The sequence below is a fragment of the Uranotaenia lowii genome, chromosome 3 (assembly GCF_029784155.1).
Source record: "Uranotaenia lowii strain MFRU-FL chromosome 3, ASM2978415v1, whole genome shotgun sequence".
Taxonomy (NCBI): domain Eukaryota; kingdom Metazoa; phylum Arthropoda; class Insecta; order Diptera; family Culicidae; genus Uranotaenia; species Uranotaenia lowii.
In genome coordinates, this window is record NC_073693.1 from 106,307,920 (window position 1) to 106,327,228 (window position 19,309).

The 19,309-nt window shown below is 34.8% G+C and overlaps 3 protein-coding genes across 4 annotated transcripts; all 3 read left to right on the top strand.

The window, feature by feature from the left end:
* The first annotated feature begins 5,642 nt into the window (after positions 1–5,642).
* On the top strand, positions 5,643–14,191 carry LOC129756588 (uncharacterized). Its single transcript, XM_055753498.1, has 4 exons — positions 5,643–6,082; positions 6,275–6,366; positions 6,449–6,626; positions 13,817–14,191. Exons 1-4 carry the CDS (start codon positions 5,968–5,970, stop codon positions 13,915–13,917), a joined length of 486 nt encoding a protein of 161 aa, XP_055609473.1. The 5' UTR covers positions 5,643–5,967; the 3' UTR covers positions 13,918–14,191.
* A 380-nt stretch (positions 14,192–14,571) lies between these two features.
* Positions 14,572–15,443, top strand: LOC129756592 (uncharacterized). The gene is made up of 4 exons (XM_055753502.1): positions 14,572–14,784; positions 14,851–14,942; positions 14,999–15,176; positions 15,243–15,443. Exons 1-4 carry the CDS (start codon positions 14,688–14,690, stop codon positions 15,326–15,328), a joined length of 453 nt encoding a protein of 150 aa, XP_055609477.1. The 5' UTR covers positions 14,572–14,687; the 3' UTR covers positions 15,329–15,443.
* A 2,166-nt stretch (positions 15,444–17,609) lies between these two features.
* Positions 17,610–18,503, top strand: LOC129756591 (uncharacterized). Of its 2 annotated transcripts, none has more exons than XM_055753501.1 (4): positions 17,610–17,733; positions 17,797–17,888; positions 17,956–18,133; positions 18,210–18,503. In XM_055753501.1, the coding sequence occupies exons 1-4, from the start codon at positions 17,628–17,630 to the stop codon at positions 18,308–18,310; spliced, it is 477 nt and encodes a 158-aa protein (XP_055609476.1). In that variant the 5' UTR covers positions 17,610–17,627; the 3' UTR covers positions 18,311–18,503. The 2 variants fall into 2 exon arrangements, with proteins under 2 accessions (XP_055609476.1, XP_055609475.1); XM_055753500.1 differs by having other exon boundaries at positions 17,797–17,877.
* Positions 18,504–19,309: the final 806 nt, after the last annotated feature.

The window sequence follows — 19,309 nt, forward strand, 5'->3', positions numbered from 1 at the left end:
TATCTACCAAATCAATTTTAAATAAATAATCATCTTTAAACGGTAATCGCAAACATTAATTGTCCTCGTTGATATTCGTTGTGGAATTTTGTTCTGTGTAAATTCCCAACGCTTGTTTTTCGGTTAAATGTTGCCTCTTTCTAACATGCCTCGACTTTTTTGCTTTTTAATTTATGAGTCGTTTTTTAAGAAGGTTTTTTTTTTCTTCTAAATCAGTTGGGGCTAAGATTTTGAATGAGATTTTTCTTGAAAGTCAATTTTGTCAAATCATGTCTTACAAATCTTTTTCAGATAAATAAAAAAATTCTTCAGAGCATATCTTAACACAAAAACATTAAGAATTGAAAGCTGATTATTTGTCGCAATCTCTCAAGGTTATATAATAGTTAAATTTAAATAAATGGATATTTTTTTTTTTTTAAATGAAACCTTTCGAGCTGCAAAGCTCTAAAGTTTTCATGTTCTACTAATGTTTCCTACTTTTTTTTTTTACTTTCAAGAGCGAGTAAAGGCGCTTTATCCTTGGTCGATGACCAGAAATGATCGTACACTGAAATCCAAAACTGTTCAACAAAGAAAAGTTTAGCTTTGAAACCAAATCCTTTGATTTATAAAATTATATTCTTCAATATGATTATACACTCAGCGTTTGTGATTTCTGTGTACAAAATAAATCATTTCCAGCCGTTAAAGAAAGGTCCTAGTGATTCGTGAAGTTATTTTACATAACGAATGGTTTCTTCATCAAGGAGCATTTTTATTAGCGTGCTTCCAACGATATTGCCCATTTGAAACGTATGGTACTGGTGGTCCACGTTTCTTCCTGTTCCTGTGTTCCAGATGTCTCTGCGTTCTCTGCTCCATGGTAGGCCCAACCATTTTATGTTTTTGATAATTTTAATGTTTTTATGTTAAAATAATCAAAAACATGAACAAAGACAAGAAGAATAATAACACTCTATTATTATTCTTTGGGACTCAGACATAAGTTCTGGCTGTGGAAGTACGATTAGTGATTAGTGATTAGTAAACAGCGTGATTCGTAGCTTGGTAATTGGCTCTGTGACCATCCTAGATTTCGTAAAGCAAATAGAACAAATTGTTTCTGAATGGATTCTAAACGGTTTTTATGAGAAATTTGAAAGGGGGACCACACAACGCTGCAGTATTCAAGTATGGATCGGACATAAGCTGTGTACAATGTTTTTAATGTATATGGGTCTTGAAAATTATAACTAAAACGTTTTATAAAGCCAAGCATACTATTTGATTTTTGAATTACTGAGTTATAGTGATCTACAAAAGTAAGTTTTGAGTCCAATATAATACCTAGATCTCTTATCTTATTGATTCTCTCCACAGGCTCATTTCCTAATGTGACAATTTCATATGACGGATATTTTTTCCTTGTAAATACAATATGTGAACATTTTTTCACGTTTAGTTCAAGAAGACTTTTACTGCACCATTTGTAAAAAATATTTATTTCATTTTGAAACACCCTGAAATCTTCTTCGTTGTTGACTATCATATAAAGCTTCATATCGTCTGCGTATATAAGCACGTTTAGCTGGTTCAGTAAATAAGTAATGTGATTGACGTATAAGATAAATAATAAGGGACCGAGATGGGAGCCTTGAGGCACACCAGATGTAACGGAGATGCTTTTCGAAAGTGAACCATTGAATCTAACAATTTGTGTACGGTTTGTCAAATACGACTCAATCCATTTCAGCAGTTGTGTACTGAATCCGTTTTTATGTAGTTTAAAAATTAACAAAGGGATGTCGATTCTATCAAAAGCTTTACTGAAGTCCGTGTATAGAGCCTGAACGGAATTTCCTTGATCCATAGAGTGGATATTATAAGAAACGAATTCAAGTAAATTAGTCGCTGTAGATCGTCCTTTAACAAATCCATGTTGCTTTTCAGTTATGAGTGTTTTTATTTGATTATATATTTTTTGATTCACTATTGCTTCAAAAAGTTTCGGTATGCACGATAAGATTGCTATACCCCGGTAATTTTTAATGTCGGACTTTTTCCCCGACTTGAAAATAGGTACAAGAAAAGATTCTTTCCATACTTGAGGAAAAACACCGGATTTCAACGATGAGTTGAACAATAGAAACAAGGGCACACTTAGTTCATTTACAAGATTTTTTAAAAGTAATGGAGGAATTCCATCAGGCCCGGGCCCTTTGGAGCTATCCAGGGAGCAAATTGATTTGTGTATTTCCTCAAGGGTGATTGAATCTACCACAGTCAATGATGCTGAGTCGGAAAAATAATCGAAAAACGCAGTGTCGCGATCGGCTTCCGAAAAACTGGTGTAAACGCTTTGGAAGAAATTGGCAAACAAATTACATATTTCATGGGAATTATTACCGTTAGCGCTGTCCAAGTGCATACGAGATGGAAAATTATTACTTTTCAATTTGGAACTTACATACTTGAAGAAGCTTCTTGGGTTAGATTTAATGTTTTCCTCTGTTTTCCTATTATATTCTTCGAAGGAGGTATTAAGGCATATGGCTAGTTTGTTGCATGCTTCTTGATATTCTAAACTATTAGCTAGCGATGGTGTCTTTTTCCAGTTTTTATGCGCTTTCTGCTTTTTATTTCTAAGATGCTTTAGCTCTTTTGAAAACCATGGCGGATTTCTGTTATTATTCGTTCGTCGCTTTATTTTTATTGGGACATATTTACTCAAGATATTACCAAGAATGTTATAAAAAATAGCTACCTGATTGACAGTTTGGTTTTCGCTTTGAAATGATGATTGCCAATTAACTGATTGTAATTTAGTTTTAATCATTGTGTAATTTGCATGGAAAAAGTCAAGGGTCTCCTCATATTCGTATTCTGGTATTCCTTTGTTGTCAGAACATATAATTGAAAATTCGATAGCTGTATGAAATATCTCATTTTTCCAAATTGGATTAGTAGCTTCCAAAATACAAAAGTCATCAGTCAAGTTTGAAAACAGTAAATCGAGATAGCGATTGCAGGCATTTTTCACATGATTTATTTGATTAAGACATAAGGTAGCAAGATTGTCGAAAAGGAATTGTAATGTTTCATTATCTCCAAAAATCGGTAAAAGGATTGCTTCATTATCTTCATCGGGTAAAAATTGTAGATTCGATTGATTAAAATCGCCATACAGGTGAATTTTGAATTCGGGTTGGAAGCTTTTGAATAGTTCTGTTATGCTCAGTAGAAACTTTTGGAAATAATCTTTACTGGCATATTCTGGAGGAAAGTAGATCGATCCAAAAATATGAGTTTCCTTGAAGATTTGAGCTTTTGCCCACACCTGCTCAAATTCTTTGTGCTTAGTTATTTCAATGAGCTCAGAATCGAAAGCAGAGCTTATTGCTACTACAACGCCTCCGCCTGATTTCTTGTCGGACAAATTGAAATTTCGGTCATCTCTGTAGACATTGTAACGCGATCCAAAAATTTCCTCGCTTTTTATACTATCATCCCAGCTTGTTTCGGTTCCTAAAATGATAGTATAATTACTTGCTACTAAATTTTTATGAATTGTGTTTAGTTTAGATGCGCTTCGCATTCTGTTAAAGTTTTGGCAATATGCCACAATTTCTTTATTATTGATAACTGGGTGATCGCACGAACGAATGGTAACATGATCCGCTTGGTTTATAAATACAGAGGAGCTAGTGCTTACATAGGCACGCGTCGGTTCGGCAGAAAATATGGGTTGTTATACATTACCGGGTTGAAATATAATGCCGATGGGTCGTGGTGACAGCACGGTGCAACTAGAGGTGCGGTGAATGGCTGATTGAAGGTAGCGTATGGATGAGCAGGTGGCACTGTCGTCATCGTGTTACTGTTCTGGTATGTTGATGAGTTCGGAAGGTGTGGAGAGACCGGGGGTGGCGCAGGAATATTTGAAGGCCTTTTTCGATGCCTTAGCACATTTGGTGAAGCAGAACTAGGACCGGGGTTCAATGTTTCTCCCCGTTGGAAGTTGATGAAGGTCGGGATCTTCGCTTTCGGAGTTGATTTTCTATTAAACGCGACTTTTGCGGCAGCCAGTAGCTCTTTATCAGTAGTGGCTCTTGCTTTTGATGAATATTTTACGGGGGATTGTTTTCGTGACTGCTTCTGTTGTTTTCTTGATAGGAACATTTCTTTTTGTCTTTGTTGATGCTGCTGTTTTTTATGCTGTTTTCGCCTGGCTTTTTCCGCGGCCTTGACTTGAGCCGCACGCTTCCGTTTCCTCTCGTCGTATTCTTCCCAGTACTGTTGAGGTTTCCAAAGCATTTTGTTTCCGATTCGTCTCCAGCCGCTAGACGAAGTAGATGGATTTACCCTTGACGACGAAGCAATTTCCTCGGCTAGAGTTGGTCCTGAGTCGTGTTGATGATCGGCCGGTTTGGCTTTCACAGCGTCGTGAATGGACCGTAATTCATCAATAAGGTCCTCGTTTACGCCAGGATTCCTCACTGTAGCTCTTAACGCGTTCAGTTCCACCGCGATTGACTGGAGCGTAGGAGTGAGCTCCTGTTCAAAATTTATATAGCAGCTACGGTGTTGTTCCCCGATTTCCAGTCTTAGACTATCAAGATCCGCTTGAATGTCTATTGGTGATTGACTAGCTGCTAATATTGTTGATACTGCCTGGCTGAAGTCAGCTTTCAACGAACGACTATCCTCGTTGCAGGACTGGACAATTTCATTTATTGTCGCCGTGTTTGACAGTTCCAATTTTTTAAGCGATGACAGCTCTTTTTTCAGACCGTTTATTTGATTTGAGAGCGTATCTATACCCTCAATCAAGGTCTCCAGGCATGAAAATTTCACTAATTGTGAACTAATTCTCTCCTGGGAGCTGTTTTGGAGTTTCAGTTGCTCCATTATTTCATTCTGTCGAGACATTAATCTCGACAGATCTATCTGGTCCTTAATTGAATGCTGACAGTCATAGCAGACTGTCAGCATAAATCGCCTTATAGACTCCTCGCAATTCCGCTGCACTCCGATACAGGCGGCGTGGAATCTTCGATGACAGGGACCCGTACACGTCCAAAGGTGGACGCCATCGATAACATCGCAGGTTGGAATTTGACACTTTGGCATTTTTTTTCCTCGTACAGTTAACACGGCACAAAAAAGGTAATAAAACAAACGTTGGCACTTTGATATACGCGGCGGCTTTAGGGAACACTAATTAATTTGAAATTGACGGCGGTGCGCGAAAATACGTCTGTACCGTACGACGACTGAAAGACTTCTTCTTTAAGCGAGTAGTCTCAAATTGACACTCAAGATCTTATTAAGGAGTAATTATTTTCGAAATAGCATAACATGACGACGTTTTATGCATGTTTAGGGCATTAAAATTAAAATTTCAGTTTTCCCAATTTCCTAATCGGAATTTAGAACCCTTTGAGGCACCCCTAAATCTAGTCCGATTGAGCCTAAATTTTGCGCAGATCCGTTTCTAAATTCGATATGACCCTTATCGCTTTCAGGGACCAAATCCCGACCTGGTCTAGCCTCTGACAAATGAGTGTTTGTGATTTGATTCGTGTATGCGTTCCACCATTTTCCACCAACCCATGCAACATACACCGCCCCCCAACATAACATAAAGGGAAAACAGGAGGGTGAATCTCTTTGGGGAAAAATTTATTCACTTGCGGCGAATTTCCCACCAACAACAGTTGGGAGGATTTTTTGCTCTGGCTTTTTTCTGCCGCTTGCGACTAGTAGGTATCGTAACAATTCTTAAGTGCGGTGCGGAACCGAAAAACAGCAGCACATCAGTGAGAATGCTGTCAGTTTCAGTGCACTCGCCGAGGATCGTTTTCATTTCCGCATCATCAACCGAGTGTCGACCAATTATTGTTAGTCAGTGGACCAGTTCTTAGCTCGGTTTAGGATTGTTTTTTGGCAAAGTGGCAAACGACTAGCTGGGAAGCATCCTCCAAGATGCCGATTACAGCACCAATCCAGGCCTTCCGCATCGTCGGCTATGTCTATGCCGTGCTCAACATTGTGGTGGCGATTTGCGAAGCCATTCGATGTTTAGCCTCCTTCGGCAGCGGTGAGTAATTTTTATTTTCACAATCATCATCCCCCTCTCTCCCGACCGATTTACATATGTACATTCATATGATATCCCTAACATTTTACCCCAGCAAACCTCGTGTCGTGCAACCGAATCACTCAAGTGTTTTTCTCGTGTTTTCCTTCCTTCCCCCAACATGTGTGTCTCTCTCTCTGTTTCTTTCTCTAGAACATGAAAATAACACGGTGCTGGCACTCAAAATGATCTTCTCGCTGTTTTGTTTTGCGTTCGCTATTATGTTGGTGATTGGCATCAAAAGGGTTCGTATTTTTGTTTAGCAAAACTCGTAAAATAAAATCCATATTTAATACATAAAAATCATCTATGTGTATCTATTTTTAGGAGAAGATTGAATACATTATCGTGTACCGGATATTCGTGATATTCCGTAGCATTTGTGGATTCGTTTACATGCTGATCAATTCATTGATCATCATCGTGGATCTGGCTAACACCTCGTCGACGGGGAGTGCCATGTTTGCCGGGTTGCTGCTGATTCTGGCCATCGCTCTATTTGCCAGTAAGTAATATTCAGCTTATGCTATTAACCTCAAATTATTTAAATCTTTCAACGGAAAATTTTGAAAACTCTGAAAACACACGTAGTAACTAGTTGAAAACCAAAAAGGGAAATTGAAATTAAAGTAAACTAAATCTAAATACGCAAAGAAAAGAGGCCTCGAGAACGAAGTCTCGTAAATTTTACTCTAACATAAGTTTAAGAAGCCCCCTAGTGTAAGTATTCCAAATTTTTCTCGAACGGCGGAGAAAATCCGCCGGAAATCGATGAATCCAGAATTATGTACCTACATCAAAAATTCTTTGGGAAATTGGAGGAAAACACTTGAAATGTAAAGAAGATTGGCAATTTGGTGTGATTTGGTTTTCTGGTGTACACTAGGGTGGCCCTTATTTTTTAACTTCATTGAAACCTAGCTCACACCCCCGAATCTTGATCCAATCTACGTTGAAACAAAAGGGGAGAATGGGGATATTTGTTCCCCTTATCTTATTTTCATTATATCTTTTTGGAAAAATTAAGCAACTCACCGTATTTTGCATTGACAGCGTGTAATTTCAAGTTTACATGCTCAAAAAGTTAGAACGATACATGAACTGGTAGATGAACTAGCAGCATATTCGTGAGACTACAGGACCCAGCAAACATAAAATCGCATGAGAAATGATAGCTCAAATCGTTAACAATGATAATGCGAATCGCAATTCTTATCAAATAATTAAAAGATCGTAATAATGGCTTTTTTAAGTCGGTATAAATCAGATATGATAATAAGTCCGCCATGTTTGAAAACAATCTTGTAGTTCTCTCTGCGATAAACAGTGCAACCAGATTGCTAAAAATCAGATCGTTCGTTTGAAAAAAAATGTCCAATGAGAGAAGCAACAAATATTATCGCTGGCAAAGGTTTGCATGCATTGAAATCAAAACTCTGTCGCATACTTTCAGGATATACGAATAAGGTGTTGAATATCGTCTAATTTGTATAATTCTTATCGCTTAAGCCAGAAGTTAAAAATATGTGTGTATATTGCCTCCACTTTGGTGGGTAAACGCTGTTTTTTTCGAGTTTTATGCTATGATTCTATAATGTTTACGAAACTTCTAACAAATTTTATTGAGGAATATACCTACAATAATGTTTGCTGGGGAGACTTGATCCTTAATTCAGGGTGCCCTGGTCCTAGGCAAAAATCTAGTAAATTTGTGGATAAAAGGTCCGTTGACTATTTTTTTTTGTCGTATTTGTTCGCATTTCACAGTTTGTACGTATCAGACAAAAAGAATTCTAAAAGTTTGTCTACTACCCTAGTGTCATTGCATACTTTAAGGCGAAATTTTCTAGTTTTTTGCTAAACACAGCATTTTTAGTCCTTTTCAACAGATAATTACTGGATGATCATAAGTTTTTGGATAGAAATGAGTAATTTCATGATAACCAATGATCACGATTTATTCATGAGAAAAATGTATCCATTTGGACCCATAACATACATTTTGGAAAACATCTTCTTAAAAAAATGGGAGTTTACTATTGCTTTGAAAATATGGCATTATAAAGTTCATATTTTTGTTTTGTGATTTTTTCATGTGAGAAACATTTTAAAGTGATTAAAAAAATATCTTCAAATCACATTTTGTTAAATTTTTTAACCAAAGTTCTATTACTCGGAAAATATTTTTTTTTTTAATTCGTTGAGATTACAGGATTGTTGTTTTGTTCAATTCGACACATTTTTCTAGAAAATTTGATATTTGTAAGACATTTCTGTTTCGAGATAAAGCGAAGGAATCAAGTATCCCCAGGGATCAAGTGTCGTCATTCTCTCTCTCTGAAATTAAAAAAAACGTTATTAATTCTGGCAACATTGTAAAATAACACAAACTTGTGTGTGTGTCAAGGTTTTAAATCGAATAACAAATTTGTAGAACATTCTGATGCGTTTTGATGCACGTGAAAAAAGTTACGGAGATTTCAGGGAACATCAAAGTCAGAATCAAGAATTTTTCATTGTTGATTTATTTTGGTAGATTGCTAAATATTTTTAAATCAAAACTTTAATTCTACAGTGCTTCAAAATATTAAATATTTCTATTCAAGTTACATTTCAAAAGTAAAGAATTACATGGATTTACATTGAAACGTTCGTTTAACTTTGGAATGTCAAAACAAGAACACGTAGCCATCGTTTTTTTTAAGATTATCTTAGATTATTATCGAATCCTTCACTATTCAAATGCAAAAATTTGTTGAAATTTGTAAAAAAATAATACGTTAATTTAGATGTTAGATGTTATTTGTGTTGGTCAAAACATATTACCCATAACATGTGGTTGCTCGAACCACTATAAATATATTGGAAACTGGCAACCTTGGCAAGGGTGTAATTAACAAAAAATAACTGTTCTTGGAGCATACTACATCTGATTTTTGGCTCCTGGCTATCCTGTAATTGTGATGGGTGGCAATGTTCCAACCAGAAACACAGTTGAAATAAAAATCCAAATTTTGATTTAAAAAAACAACTTAGTAAATACTGATGAAGAACAAATCAATAAACGATAAGATCATCAAAAGGATTTTTTTTATTTACGAGCAACGATTTTACATCATTTGAAACGTAATAAATTATCAAAAAAAACTTTTAACTTTTTTCAATATAAAAATGACAAAACGTAATTTTATAAGATAGTTGTAATAAACATAACAGAAACAGGTTTTAAATTCATTCAGCCATTCCGTCTTAGTCCACCGGAAGGCCAAATCATAACAAACAGTCAGAAGAAGCTGGTTTTATAATCTGCGCTCCAAACCGTTCCTTCTTTTCCACAGAAGGCCAAATCATAACTTACAACCAGCAACAGCAACCTTATAAATCTGCACTTTCTAAGCCAATTCCGTCGTTATCCACCGGAAGGCCAAAGCATTACAAGCAATCAGCAGCAGCAACCTTGAAAATCTGCGCTTCCTAAGCCATTCCGTCTTTTTCCACCGGAAGGCCAAACCAAAACAAACAATCAGTAGAAGCCTTAAGAATCTGCACTTCAAAAGCCATTCCTTTTTTTCCACCGGAAGACCAAATCAACACAAACAACCAGCAGCCTAAAAAATCTGCAGTTCTAAGCCAATTCCGTCTTTTTCCACCGGAAAGCCAAATCATAACAAACAATCAGCATTAGCAGCTTTAAAAATATGCGCTTCCTTAGCCAATTCCGTTTTTCTTTTACCGGAAGACCAAATCATAACAAACAATCAGCATCAGCAACATTGAAAATCTGCGCTTAGTAAACCATTCCGTCTTTTTCCACCGGAATGCCTAATCAAAGCAAACTATCAGCAGAAGCTAGCTGGAAATCTGCGCTTTCAAAGCCATTACGTCTTTTTCAACCGGAAAGCCAAATCATAACAAACAATCAGCAGCAGCAGTAGCCTTAAAAATATGCGCTTGCTAAGCCATTCTTTTTTTTTTTCAACGGAAGGTCAAATCATAACAAACAATCAGCAGCAGCTGCCTTAAAATCAGCGATAACATTTTATTCTTATTCTTAGATATACAAGAAGAATAGTGCGCAGTTCGCGGTTAAAATAGTGATTTTGTCGAAAACTAAAGGCAATTTAAATTAAGTGATAAGTTCCAGGTACGTTTGTTAAATTTTTGATTTCTCATACATATGTATATCCCAGTCAAGGAATATTTAAAGGAGGTAGTGCCGAGGCAGCCTTGCTTTAGTATTAGTACCGTCTGTGACGTCACTGTTGCCAATAATCTGTGAATTTATTTGAATTTTTTTCCTTTTTTGTTAGCAAATATAAAAATTTGAAGATTTTTTCAACTTTGAAGGCACACAATTCTAGAAATATTATTATTCTTCAAGACTGATACTAAAAAAGTGGAATGTAGTAGTTGTTTTGCTTTAATTCAGACGATTGAAGTTGCTGAGGTATCCTAACTCAAATTGACAAAACTTGATAATTAGTTCAAAATTTTGCTTATAAATGTTGAAATCAGTTAGGTTTGAATCGTTGATAAAATAAAATAACCAAAATTAATATTTTTCGAATCCAACCACAATCTTTTATTGGAATTTAGTAAACCAAAGTTGCAATGGTTTTATTGGGGTCAATTGTTCTAAATTAGAAATTCATATGGTACACCATGTTAGATTCAAATCATGACGATGAGGTGCACTGCCATAAACTACCAATCAGACCTTTTGAAAGGGGAAAATTATTATTTTCGCTTGTTTCACATAGAGCATGACAGTGCATTCAATAACAAATTCAATAATAATACACAATGCAGTCTATTAAACACAAAGAAACCTCATAACACAATCAACTATCGGCCTTACAACATAATCCGAATCAAATTGGATTTTAATTTAGTTCTTTAATGAGTTTGACTTTGAAATTTGAGTTCTGAAGTCAAAAAATCAGAGCAAAATATTTTTAATAGATGTTTTTCTAGACCCCAACGATTTTATTTAACTTAAAAAAAATTTATGAAATTTTTTTGGCTGTTTGAAGTAAAAACTACGATTTTTCACGAAAAAATCCGCCATTTTTTATATGTAAAATCTCCCCAAAGTAAAAAAAAAAAAGAAAATCGTTGGGGATTGGTATTTTATATGTAGAAAATATGTTACAAATTTGAAAAGAGTCGGTGAAGTAGTTTTCAAATGACGATGTCCACTGACTTTAAAAATGTGCTTTTGAGAAAAACGCGTTTGAAGTTTCTGCTCTAAAAATGAAAGAAACAACTTATTTTTTCAACTCACACTGAATCGTCAATTCCAGCTCCATAAAGTACGTGCCCTGCAGCAATTTCGTTCTCTTCGACTTCTTTTTTCCAAGTCTCTGTCGTATTCTGGCTTCTTTACTCTGCATCTGAGCTTCTTGTTCGGCCTTGGCTATCCGAGAGTTGTCGAATTCTTGCAGTAGATATTAGATAAGAGGAGATAAAGGCCTATAATTTCTACAGTTTTGCTTCGATTGACTTGAAAATTTGACACAACATTCTTGAAATGTTTCACAATAAGAAAATAAAAAAAAATCGATTTTTTGAAAGTGTTAGACCCTATTCCCCACTTAAACGAAATAAGGTACAATCTAATGACCAACCTGTTCAATCATCTCAAACGACATTAAGTTTAAATTCCAATTATTACAGTGGCAATGAATTATTGCTGGATTGGTCGAAAGGCTGGTGAGTTTCATTGCAACATAGAGAACAGTAGTTCAATTCTCTAGGCGTAAGCAGCTTTTGTAATCAAAACAGTATAATAAAAATCATTGAAATAGACCATGATAGACCGGCAACCTAGCAATCTGTCATCTGGTTGTCAGAGAAATCTGTCAATCGGATTTTTTTTTCGGCGCGTAGAAGTTTCTTGACATTCTCTTAGAAGCTGAATAGCGTTCTCTACAGCCACCTAAATGAACTTCAAAGTAGCTTTAAGAACTTAAATTTTGGGCTGATTAGCATTCTCTTCAGACACTAACGAGAGCTGATTACGCTTCTATGAAACCTTTTTAAATGAAATCTGGTTGCTTGGGTATTGGTGTCTTCTTAAAAGTTGTTTCTAGGAATAAAATCTTAACTTCAATTAAGTTTTAGAATGTTTACAGTGTTGTCTTGTCAGAATTAATTTTGATTTTTTAAAGGAAATTTTTTCAATTTTAAAGCGTTAGAATAAGCTTGCCAGATTGCCCGGTTTTATCCGGGTTTGCCCGGATATTTGATGCAAAATTTCAAGAAAGTCCGGTCCAGCCCGGTTGCCCGGATATCATGAAAAAAGTCCGGATATTGCCCGTATTTTTTCACAATTTTCACAAAGAAACAAAAAAAATCAAAGTTTTTGAGTAAGTTTCAGCAAAATCGATTATCGGTATGGAAATTTTCAACGGTTGTTTCAAATAATTTCGCTGATTTACTTTTTAAACCTTTAAAAATTTAAGTGTTCTAAAAAGTTGTTGGAAGTCTGCAATTACATAAATAAAATATTAATTTCGATTTTTTCGCATTTTTTCTTTGCTTTCATATATAATAACACCTAAATATAGCCCGGTTTTTGCCCGGTTTTTGGATTTGAAAAATTGAAATCCATGCCCGGATTTTGCCAGGTTTTTTTGAAAAAATGCCCGGAATTGCTAGGCCCGGATGGTTGTGAAAAAAATTCTGGCAACCTTACGTTAGAATTGTTCGATCAAGGTACAATTTGGCACATATTTTGAAAATTTTGGCGGCTTTATCGGTGAGTATTATAGGTTTGAAATGATAGACTGATAGACAGGGTTACCATACGTACTCGTTTAAGAGAACATGTATTCTTTTTCGATCGAGAAATGAGTACGCTTCTTTTTTGTAAAATCTTGCGGAATGTACTCTTTTTTGTTGAAAGACATTTTACCAGAGAAACGAACTTGTTTCTTCCAGTTCTTAAGTTTGTGTTTAAAAAAAAAATGCAACACTTTATGCATTCATGGTACCGTGCCAAGTTTCTCTACTTTGTTGAGTGTTTCAAACGATAAGTTAGAATGGGAAGCATCACAAATCGATTAAAATCTAAGTTTTTATTTAAAAAACTGTTCAGGCAATCAGCGCCATTGAATGTGCAATAAGCTCCCAAACAGTTGGCAAAGAGCACAACAGCAATATGCACTCTTTTTGAAATGCAACATTTTCTCATGTTTGCGATGTTTTTATCTCTGTCTCTTCGAATAATCCAACGGCCCTTTGACTTTTCATTAAAAGTCCGAAAAAAATGAGCAAAACCTAAAAACGATAACTTTTAATTTGTAAAAGTATTTTTTGAAAATCATAATTTCTAGATAAGTCACATAACTAGCAACTAATTATCACTATTTGAATGGCTTTAAATTCCCTGGTTTCTCCCGTTTCTCCTAAATATTTTGAAATATGATTTCGACGTACTCTTTTTTGCGTTGAAGGATATGGTAACCCTAGGTTAGACCATAGGAAGAAAGTCACTTTTCAGCACCTTCCTGAAAAGCTACTCTCTGGAGCCACCTGAAGCTAAAGTCTAAATAATAAAATATGATAATTTTCCATTTTTAAAATTTAAGGAATATTTGTAGAAAAATCAACATTTTAAGCACTGTTTTCCAAATGTTTGATGCTGCCCTTAAAGATTTAAAATGGATTATGAATGTCTTCCCACCGTTTCAGGCATCATCACTCTGGAGCTGTGGGTCCTCGAAGGCATCAAGCGCTACGTGGAGCTGCCAACGGAAATCGTGAAACCCACCCCGGCCGTAACTCCCGTCTGAGGACACGCCAACAACGCCCCGGAGATCTTTCATATTCCCTGTTCAAAACTAATATAATTCCAATTGTTGTAAAACGTAGCAAAACTTTAACGAAGAAGGACGAGACGACGACGAAGATAGATGATAGAGGAAGAAGAAAAAAGTTTCATACGCACACGCATGCTTGGGACGACCAGTTGCTCAAACTTTTTGTAAGAACAAAAACAAAACCGACACTTAGCGCTAATTTTTTCGTAAAATTACATTTAATGAATAGTAAGTGCAAAACTTATAGCTAGAATTACAAATTTCACAATGAAGCGAAACTGAGTTTCAATAGAATTTTGAGAAATGTCAATCAAATCTGATCAATTCCGAAAACTGTCAAAAATCATTTGAACTTAAATTTAAAAATGCATTAAATGTAAGTTCTACATTTGAAATCTTATTTTCAATCCTATCTCAATTCTGATTCTGTATCCTGTCTCTAAAATTATCAATCTTTTTTCATTTACCTACATATGATTTGCCATTAAATAGTTTAACCAAAATTATTTTCGAGCTAATTAATTGCATACAACGTTGAGAAGCTTGCACGAAAGTGCTCGACTTACTGAAGCAGGGAATTCACTAAGTCAAACGTTCATCGTGTAACTCACTTTTCGATTGTACGCATGGCGCATGAGGAAATGTTGCTTTTTCGTCGTATGCGTATACGCCAGATGCTCGTAAGAAGGTCGAACTCTTTAGTGTCCATCCATAAGCTGATATGAAGTTGAAAAATCTCGAAAATGGATCTAATTAAGCTAATGGGCTACAAATATGCTGGAATGAATTTCCTGGTAGCGCTGTGGTTAGCTGTCCGAAGCATCGCTCATCTAGGATCGCGTAAGTTCGAACAAATTAGGCTCAGAAAGTTATGTTTTCACCTCTTCGTTTGTTTATTGTTTACAGCATACGAAAACGACTTGGGACTGGCGCTGGAGATTGTCTTATGCTTACTTTGGACGGCATTCTGTGTGCTGTTAATCATTGGAATTTACAAGGTATGCAAAGAATATCTATAGATATTTTTTAAGCATAAAGTTTCCATCGTTTGTAGGATATTTCCAAGCATGTCCACAAATACTTGCTCTTTGTCAGATTTCGAAGTCTGTGCGTGTTTTTGTATCTGTCGAGTATTTCTGTAAACATGATGGTTGATTTGGGACATTCGGAATCCATTCCAAGGATGCTGGTGATCGGCATTTTGATTCTAGTTGTTTTAGCATTAATTGTCGGTGAGTTTGCTACAAAAATTATGCGAAAATTCCATAAAACTAAAATAAATAATTTTTGTTTTTCAGGAATTTTCTTCTTCGAGCTGTGGGCCCTTGAACATTTCAAAAAGTATATTGAATCTAAGCGGGAGTCAATGGAACCATTTTCCTAATTATCGATAACGAACTATCAATTTAATCTAAGTATTGTTACTTTTGATTGAAATTTTAACTCTACTAGCTAGTGAGCACAAAAGTTGCCATCAGAACATGAGAAAAGATTGTTTTGAAAACTTTGTTTGAAAATATTTTCAGAAGTCAAAGAAATTTATTTGAAAAAAAAACAGTGGCACTGAAAAAGTACACGATTGTTCAGGCATTCAAAAACTTGATAGGAAAACAATTTGTCTGTGATCAGAATCCAACGTCTCGTAAACAGCATTTACACCCAATCTTTATACCGCATTTACTTATTTATTTACTGTTTTAATATTTTTGTAACAATAAAATATTTTGTAAAAATTATAAACACAAGATTATTGCAAATTCATGAAGATGACTTTTTTTTTTATTTTCTTAAAAAAACAATCAAAGAATTTTAAGGATATAAATTTCACATTGAAAAAGCCTCAATCTTCCGAGTTCACATTCAGAATTCAAATTCAGATTTAGATTCAAAATTCCGGTTCAGATTCAAATTCAGATTCTGAATTCATATTCAGAATTCAGATTCAGAATTCAGATTCAGAATTCAGATTCAGAATTCACATTCAGAATTCAAATTCAGAATTCAAAATTCTGATTCAGAATTCAAAATTCTGATTAAGAATTCAGATTCAGAATTAAAAATTCAGAATTCAGATTCAGAATTCAAATTCAGATTCAGAATTCAGATTCAGAATTCAGATTCAGAATTCAGATTCAGAATTCAGATTCAGAATTCAGATTCAGAATTCAGATTCAGAATTCAGATTCAGAATTCAGATTCAGAATTCAGATTCAGAATTCAGATTCAGAATTCAGATTCAGAATTCAGATTCAGAATTCAGAATTCAGATTCAAAATTCAGAATTCAGATTCAGAATTCAGATTCAGAATTCTGATTCAGAACTCGGAATTTAGATTCAGAATTCAGATTCAGAATTCAGATTCAGAATTCAGATTCAGAATTCAGATTCAGAATTCAGATTCAGAATTCAGATTCAGAATTCAGATTCAGATTCAGAATTCAGATTCAGAATTCCGATTCAGAATTCAGATTCAGGATTCAGATTCAGAATTCAGATTCAGAATTCAGATTCAGAATTCAGATTCAGAATTCAGATTCAGAATTCAGATTCAGAATTCAGATTCAGAATTCAGATTCAGAATTCAGATTCAGAATTCAGATTCAGAATTCAGATTCAGAACTCAGAATTTAGATTCAAAATTCAGATTCAGATTTAGAATTCAGATTCAGAATTCAAATTAAGAATTCAAATTCAGATTTCAGATTCCGAATTCAGATTCAGAATTAAGAATTCCGATTCAGAAATCAGATTCAGAATTCAGATTTAAGAATTCAGATTAAAAATTCAGAATCAGAATTCAGATTTAAAATTCAGGTTCATAATTCAGTATTCTGATTCTGAATGCAGATACAGAATACAGAGAAACAGAATTGAGATTAATTATTCAAATTCAGAATACATTAAGATTCAAGAACTCAAACTTCGATTACAGCATCAAATTACAGAGAAGAAAGCACACATCTGAAATAGAATTCCTGCAGATATAGAACTCAACATCAGAAATTAGATGTCTGAATTCAAGAATGTATGCAGAATTTGAGTTAAAACTCAAATTTAGAATTATTTAGATGAAGATTTGAAATTCAAATCAGAAAAAAAATTTTTTTTTTGAACTGACAGTCTTGTAAGCTACATTTTGGTAACTTTCAACATTGCTCAAAAGCTTTCACGCAACTTCAGAAATGAACGTTGAGTAATGAATCGTTTGATTCATTTTTCCGATTCATTTATCATAAAATGAACCAAATGATTTGCCGTAAAAAAATCTCCGGCTGGAAATGATATCTACAAATTGTCTTTTTTTATTATGTTCTTCAAATTTGTTAACCATAATATGAGAGATCTGCGAGAAAATGACAAAGAAAATCTTTTTATGCGTTTTAACTGATTTATTGTGAAGATGATTCACAAATGGGTCAAATAATGCCAGTTCATTTGAAATTTAGAATTCATTAGAATAACACTAATAACACACACATCCATCGACAATCAAAATGTTTGGCAAAGATGAACTTGACCCAAAAAAATCATTTCAAAAAAAAGTAATGAACGTAATGAAGAAGATAACAAAATGCTGTCAGTCGTTCGAAAGTTGATCTTCACACAAAAACAAGACTGAAAATATACGACTTACCAATCGACAATTTTGAGTCAAACTTTTTGACTTAAAACTAGCGAAAAAATGTCCATTTCCGATCAGGTTCGATTCCTCGGGTACAACTACGCCGCCTTCAATGTGATTCTGGCCGTTTGGATTGCCGTTCGAAGTTTGGGCTTCTTCGGAACCGGTGAGTTTAGTTTGTGCTTGATCAAGTAGATTTTTTAAGGATGGTTGTTGTGTTTCGTTTCAGGCTATGAATCCGATACCATTTTGGGGCTGAAATTTGTCCTGGCCGTATGTTGGACCGGATTTTCCATTCTTCTGATGATCGGTATTAGAACAGTAATTCTACCCAAATTTAAGGTTTTATTCAGTCACATTTTAATAAGAATTTTTTTATTTCTCCTAGGAAAACATCAACCATATCAACAAATATATGGGCTTCGTGAAGGTTCGCAGTGTTTGCCTTTTTCTTTACCTGTTGAATATTTCCGTTCGTCTTTTGGTTCAACTTACAAGTTCAGAAAAGATCGGAAGGGTTTGTTTCATTGGAACGGTTTTGATTACCCTTCTGACCCTTTTTATAGGTACAATTCAACAATCAATGAACGACAAAACTAGTTGAATTGAACAGATTTGATCATACGCCAATTTTTATTACAGGAATTGTTATGGCCGAACTGTGGGCAATCAGATCGATAAAACAATCGATCCAAACTCAAAACGATCAATCTGGAGCTGTGACACCCAAGGAAATTGTTTGAAATTATATGACTGACACTGTCTTCCTTCTAGGATTAAGAGTAAAAGAGTTTATACTTTCCAATTTAGATAGTGAGATTAAGTATGTTGTAAAATTATTGAATGTTCAAGATATCGTTTTTGTGTGATTTCGAAAATAAGACTTTAAATTAAAAAAATATTAGATTTCAAAATAAAATCCATCATAGCAGTTTATTATTCGCAGTAATTAAAATTCATAATTTAAACATAAACTTAATATAAACGACATTCGGGTTCTTGTTTTCTCAGTAACTATTATCTCACTCTTATATTACTTCTTATAAAAACTAAAGTTCACTTTTCAATTTAATCGGTTTGTTTATTTAGAAGATTGAGCAAACACCAAAAACCAACGAACATATTTTAATATTTGAAACTCTGTTTGATTGCGAAGAGCATGAGCCTTGAGACTGAGAGATTAGAAGACTCAAGTGTCATGTCCATCAGGATTCAGGCCTCACGTTTCTTTGCTTTTGTGTTAAGTCGGATGCTTCATGACTGGGGTCATGGGCCTCAAGTTTCATGTCGTAAGTCTATCTCGAGTACAAAGCTCAGGCCTTATATCTTATGTGTTCAGGTCTCATGTCTTAAATACATCTCATATTTTATATCTGATGTCAGTCATTTTCTACCCTTCTGTTTTGTTGAGGTAGATTTCAATTCCTTGCAAATTGAGTTCGCTTGGCATCACTGACTAAAACACGGATTCATCCGGTTCACGCGAGCTCACGCACATTCGGATAAAAATTCCTGTCAGATGCGCAAACAGCTTGCAGCTCGCAGAAATCCAACTGGACAAGTGTTGTCAGTTCTGCCATTATATATGTCAATTGAACTAATGTATATTTTCAAATGATGAAAAAACTACTTCGATTTTACATGAACTTTATCTTAATGTATTGAAAATAAAAAAAGAAAACATTTTGTAGTATCGAGTCATATCGATTCCAATTTTTAAACCATAATTTTTACGAAAAAAA

Bases quoted from the DNA above. Each gene is read 5' to 3' on its own strand.
- LOC129756588 (XM_055753498.1), top strand. From the start codon at position 5,968: ATGCCGATTACAGCACCAATCCAGGCCTTCCGCATCGTCGGCTATGTC. The intron at 6,083-6,274 runs GTGAGTAATTTT...TTCTTTCTCTAG, and splicing joins TTTAGCCTCCTTCGGCAGCG to AACATGAAAATAACACGGTG. The intron at 6,627-13,816 runs GTAAGTAATATT...CCACCGTTTCAG, and splicing joins GGCCATCGCTCTATTTGCCA to GCATCATCACTCTGGAGCTG.
- LOC129756591 (XM_055753500.1), top strand. From the start codon at position 17,628: ATGTCCATTTCCGATCAGGTTCGATTCCTCGGGTACAACTACGCCGCC. The intron at 17,734-17,796 runs GTGAGTTTAGTT...GTTTCGTTTCAG, and splicing joins TTTGGGCTTCTTCGGAACCG to GCTATGAATCCGATACCATT. The intron at 18,134-18,209 runs GTACAATTCAAC...TTTTTATTACAG, and splicing joins CCTTCTGACCCTTTTTATAG to GAATTGTTATGGCCGAACTG.
- LOC129756592 (XM_055753502.1), top strand. From the start codon at position 14,688: ATGGATCTAATTAAGCTAATGGGCTACAAATATGCTGGAATGAATTTC. The intron at 14,785-14,850 runs GTAAGTTCGAAC...TATTGTTTACAG, and splicing joins CATCGCTCATCTAGGATCGC to CATACGAAAACGACTTGGGA. The intron at 15,177-15,242 runs GTGAGTTTGCTA...TTTGTTTTTCAG, and splicing joins TGTTTTAGCATTAATTGTCG to GAATTTTCTTCTTCGAGCTG.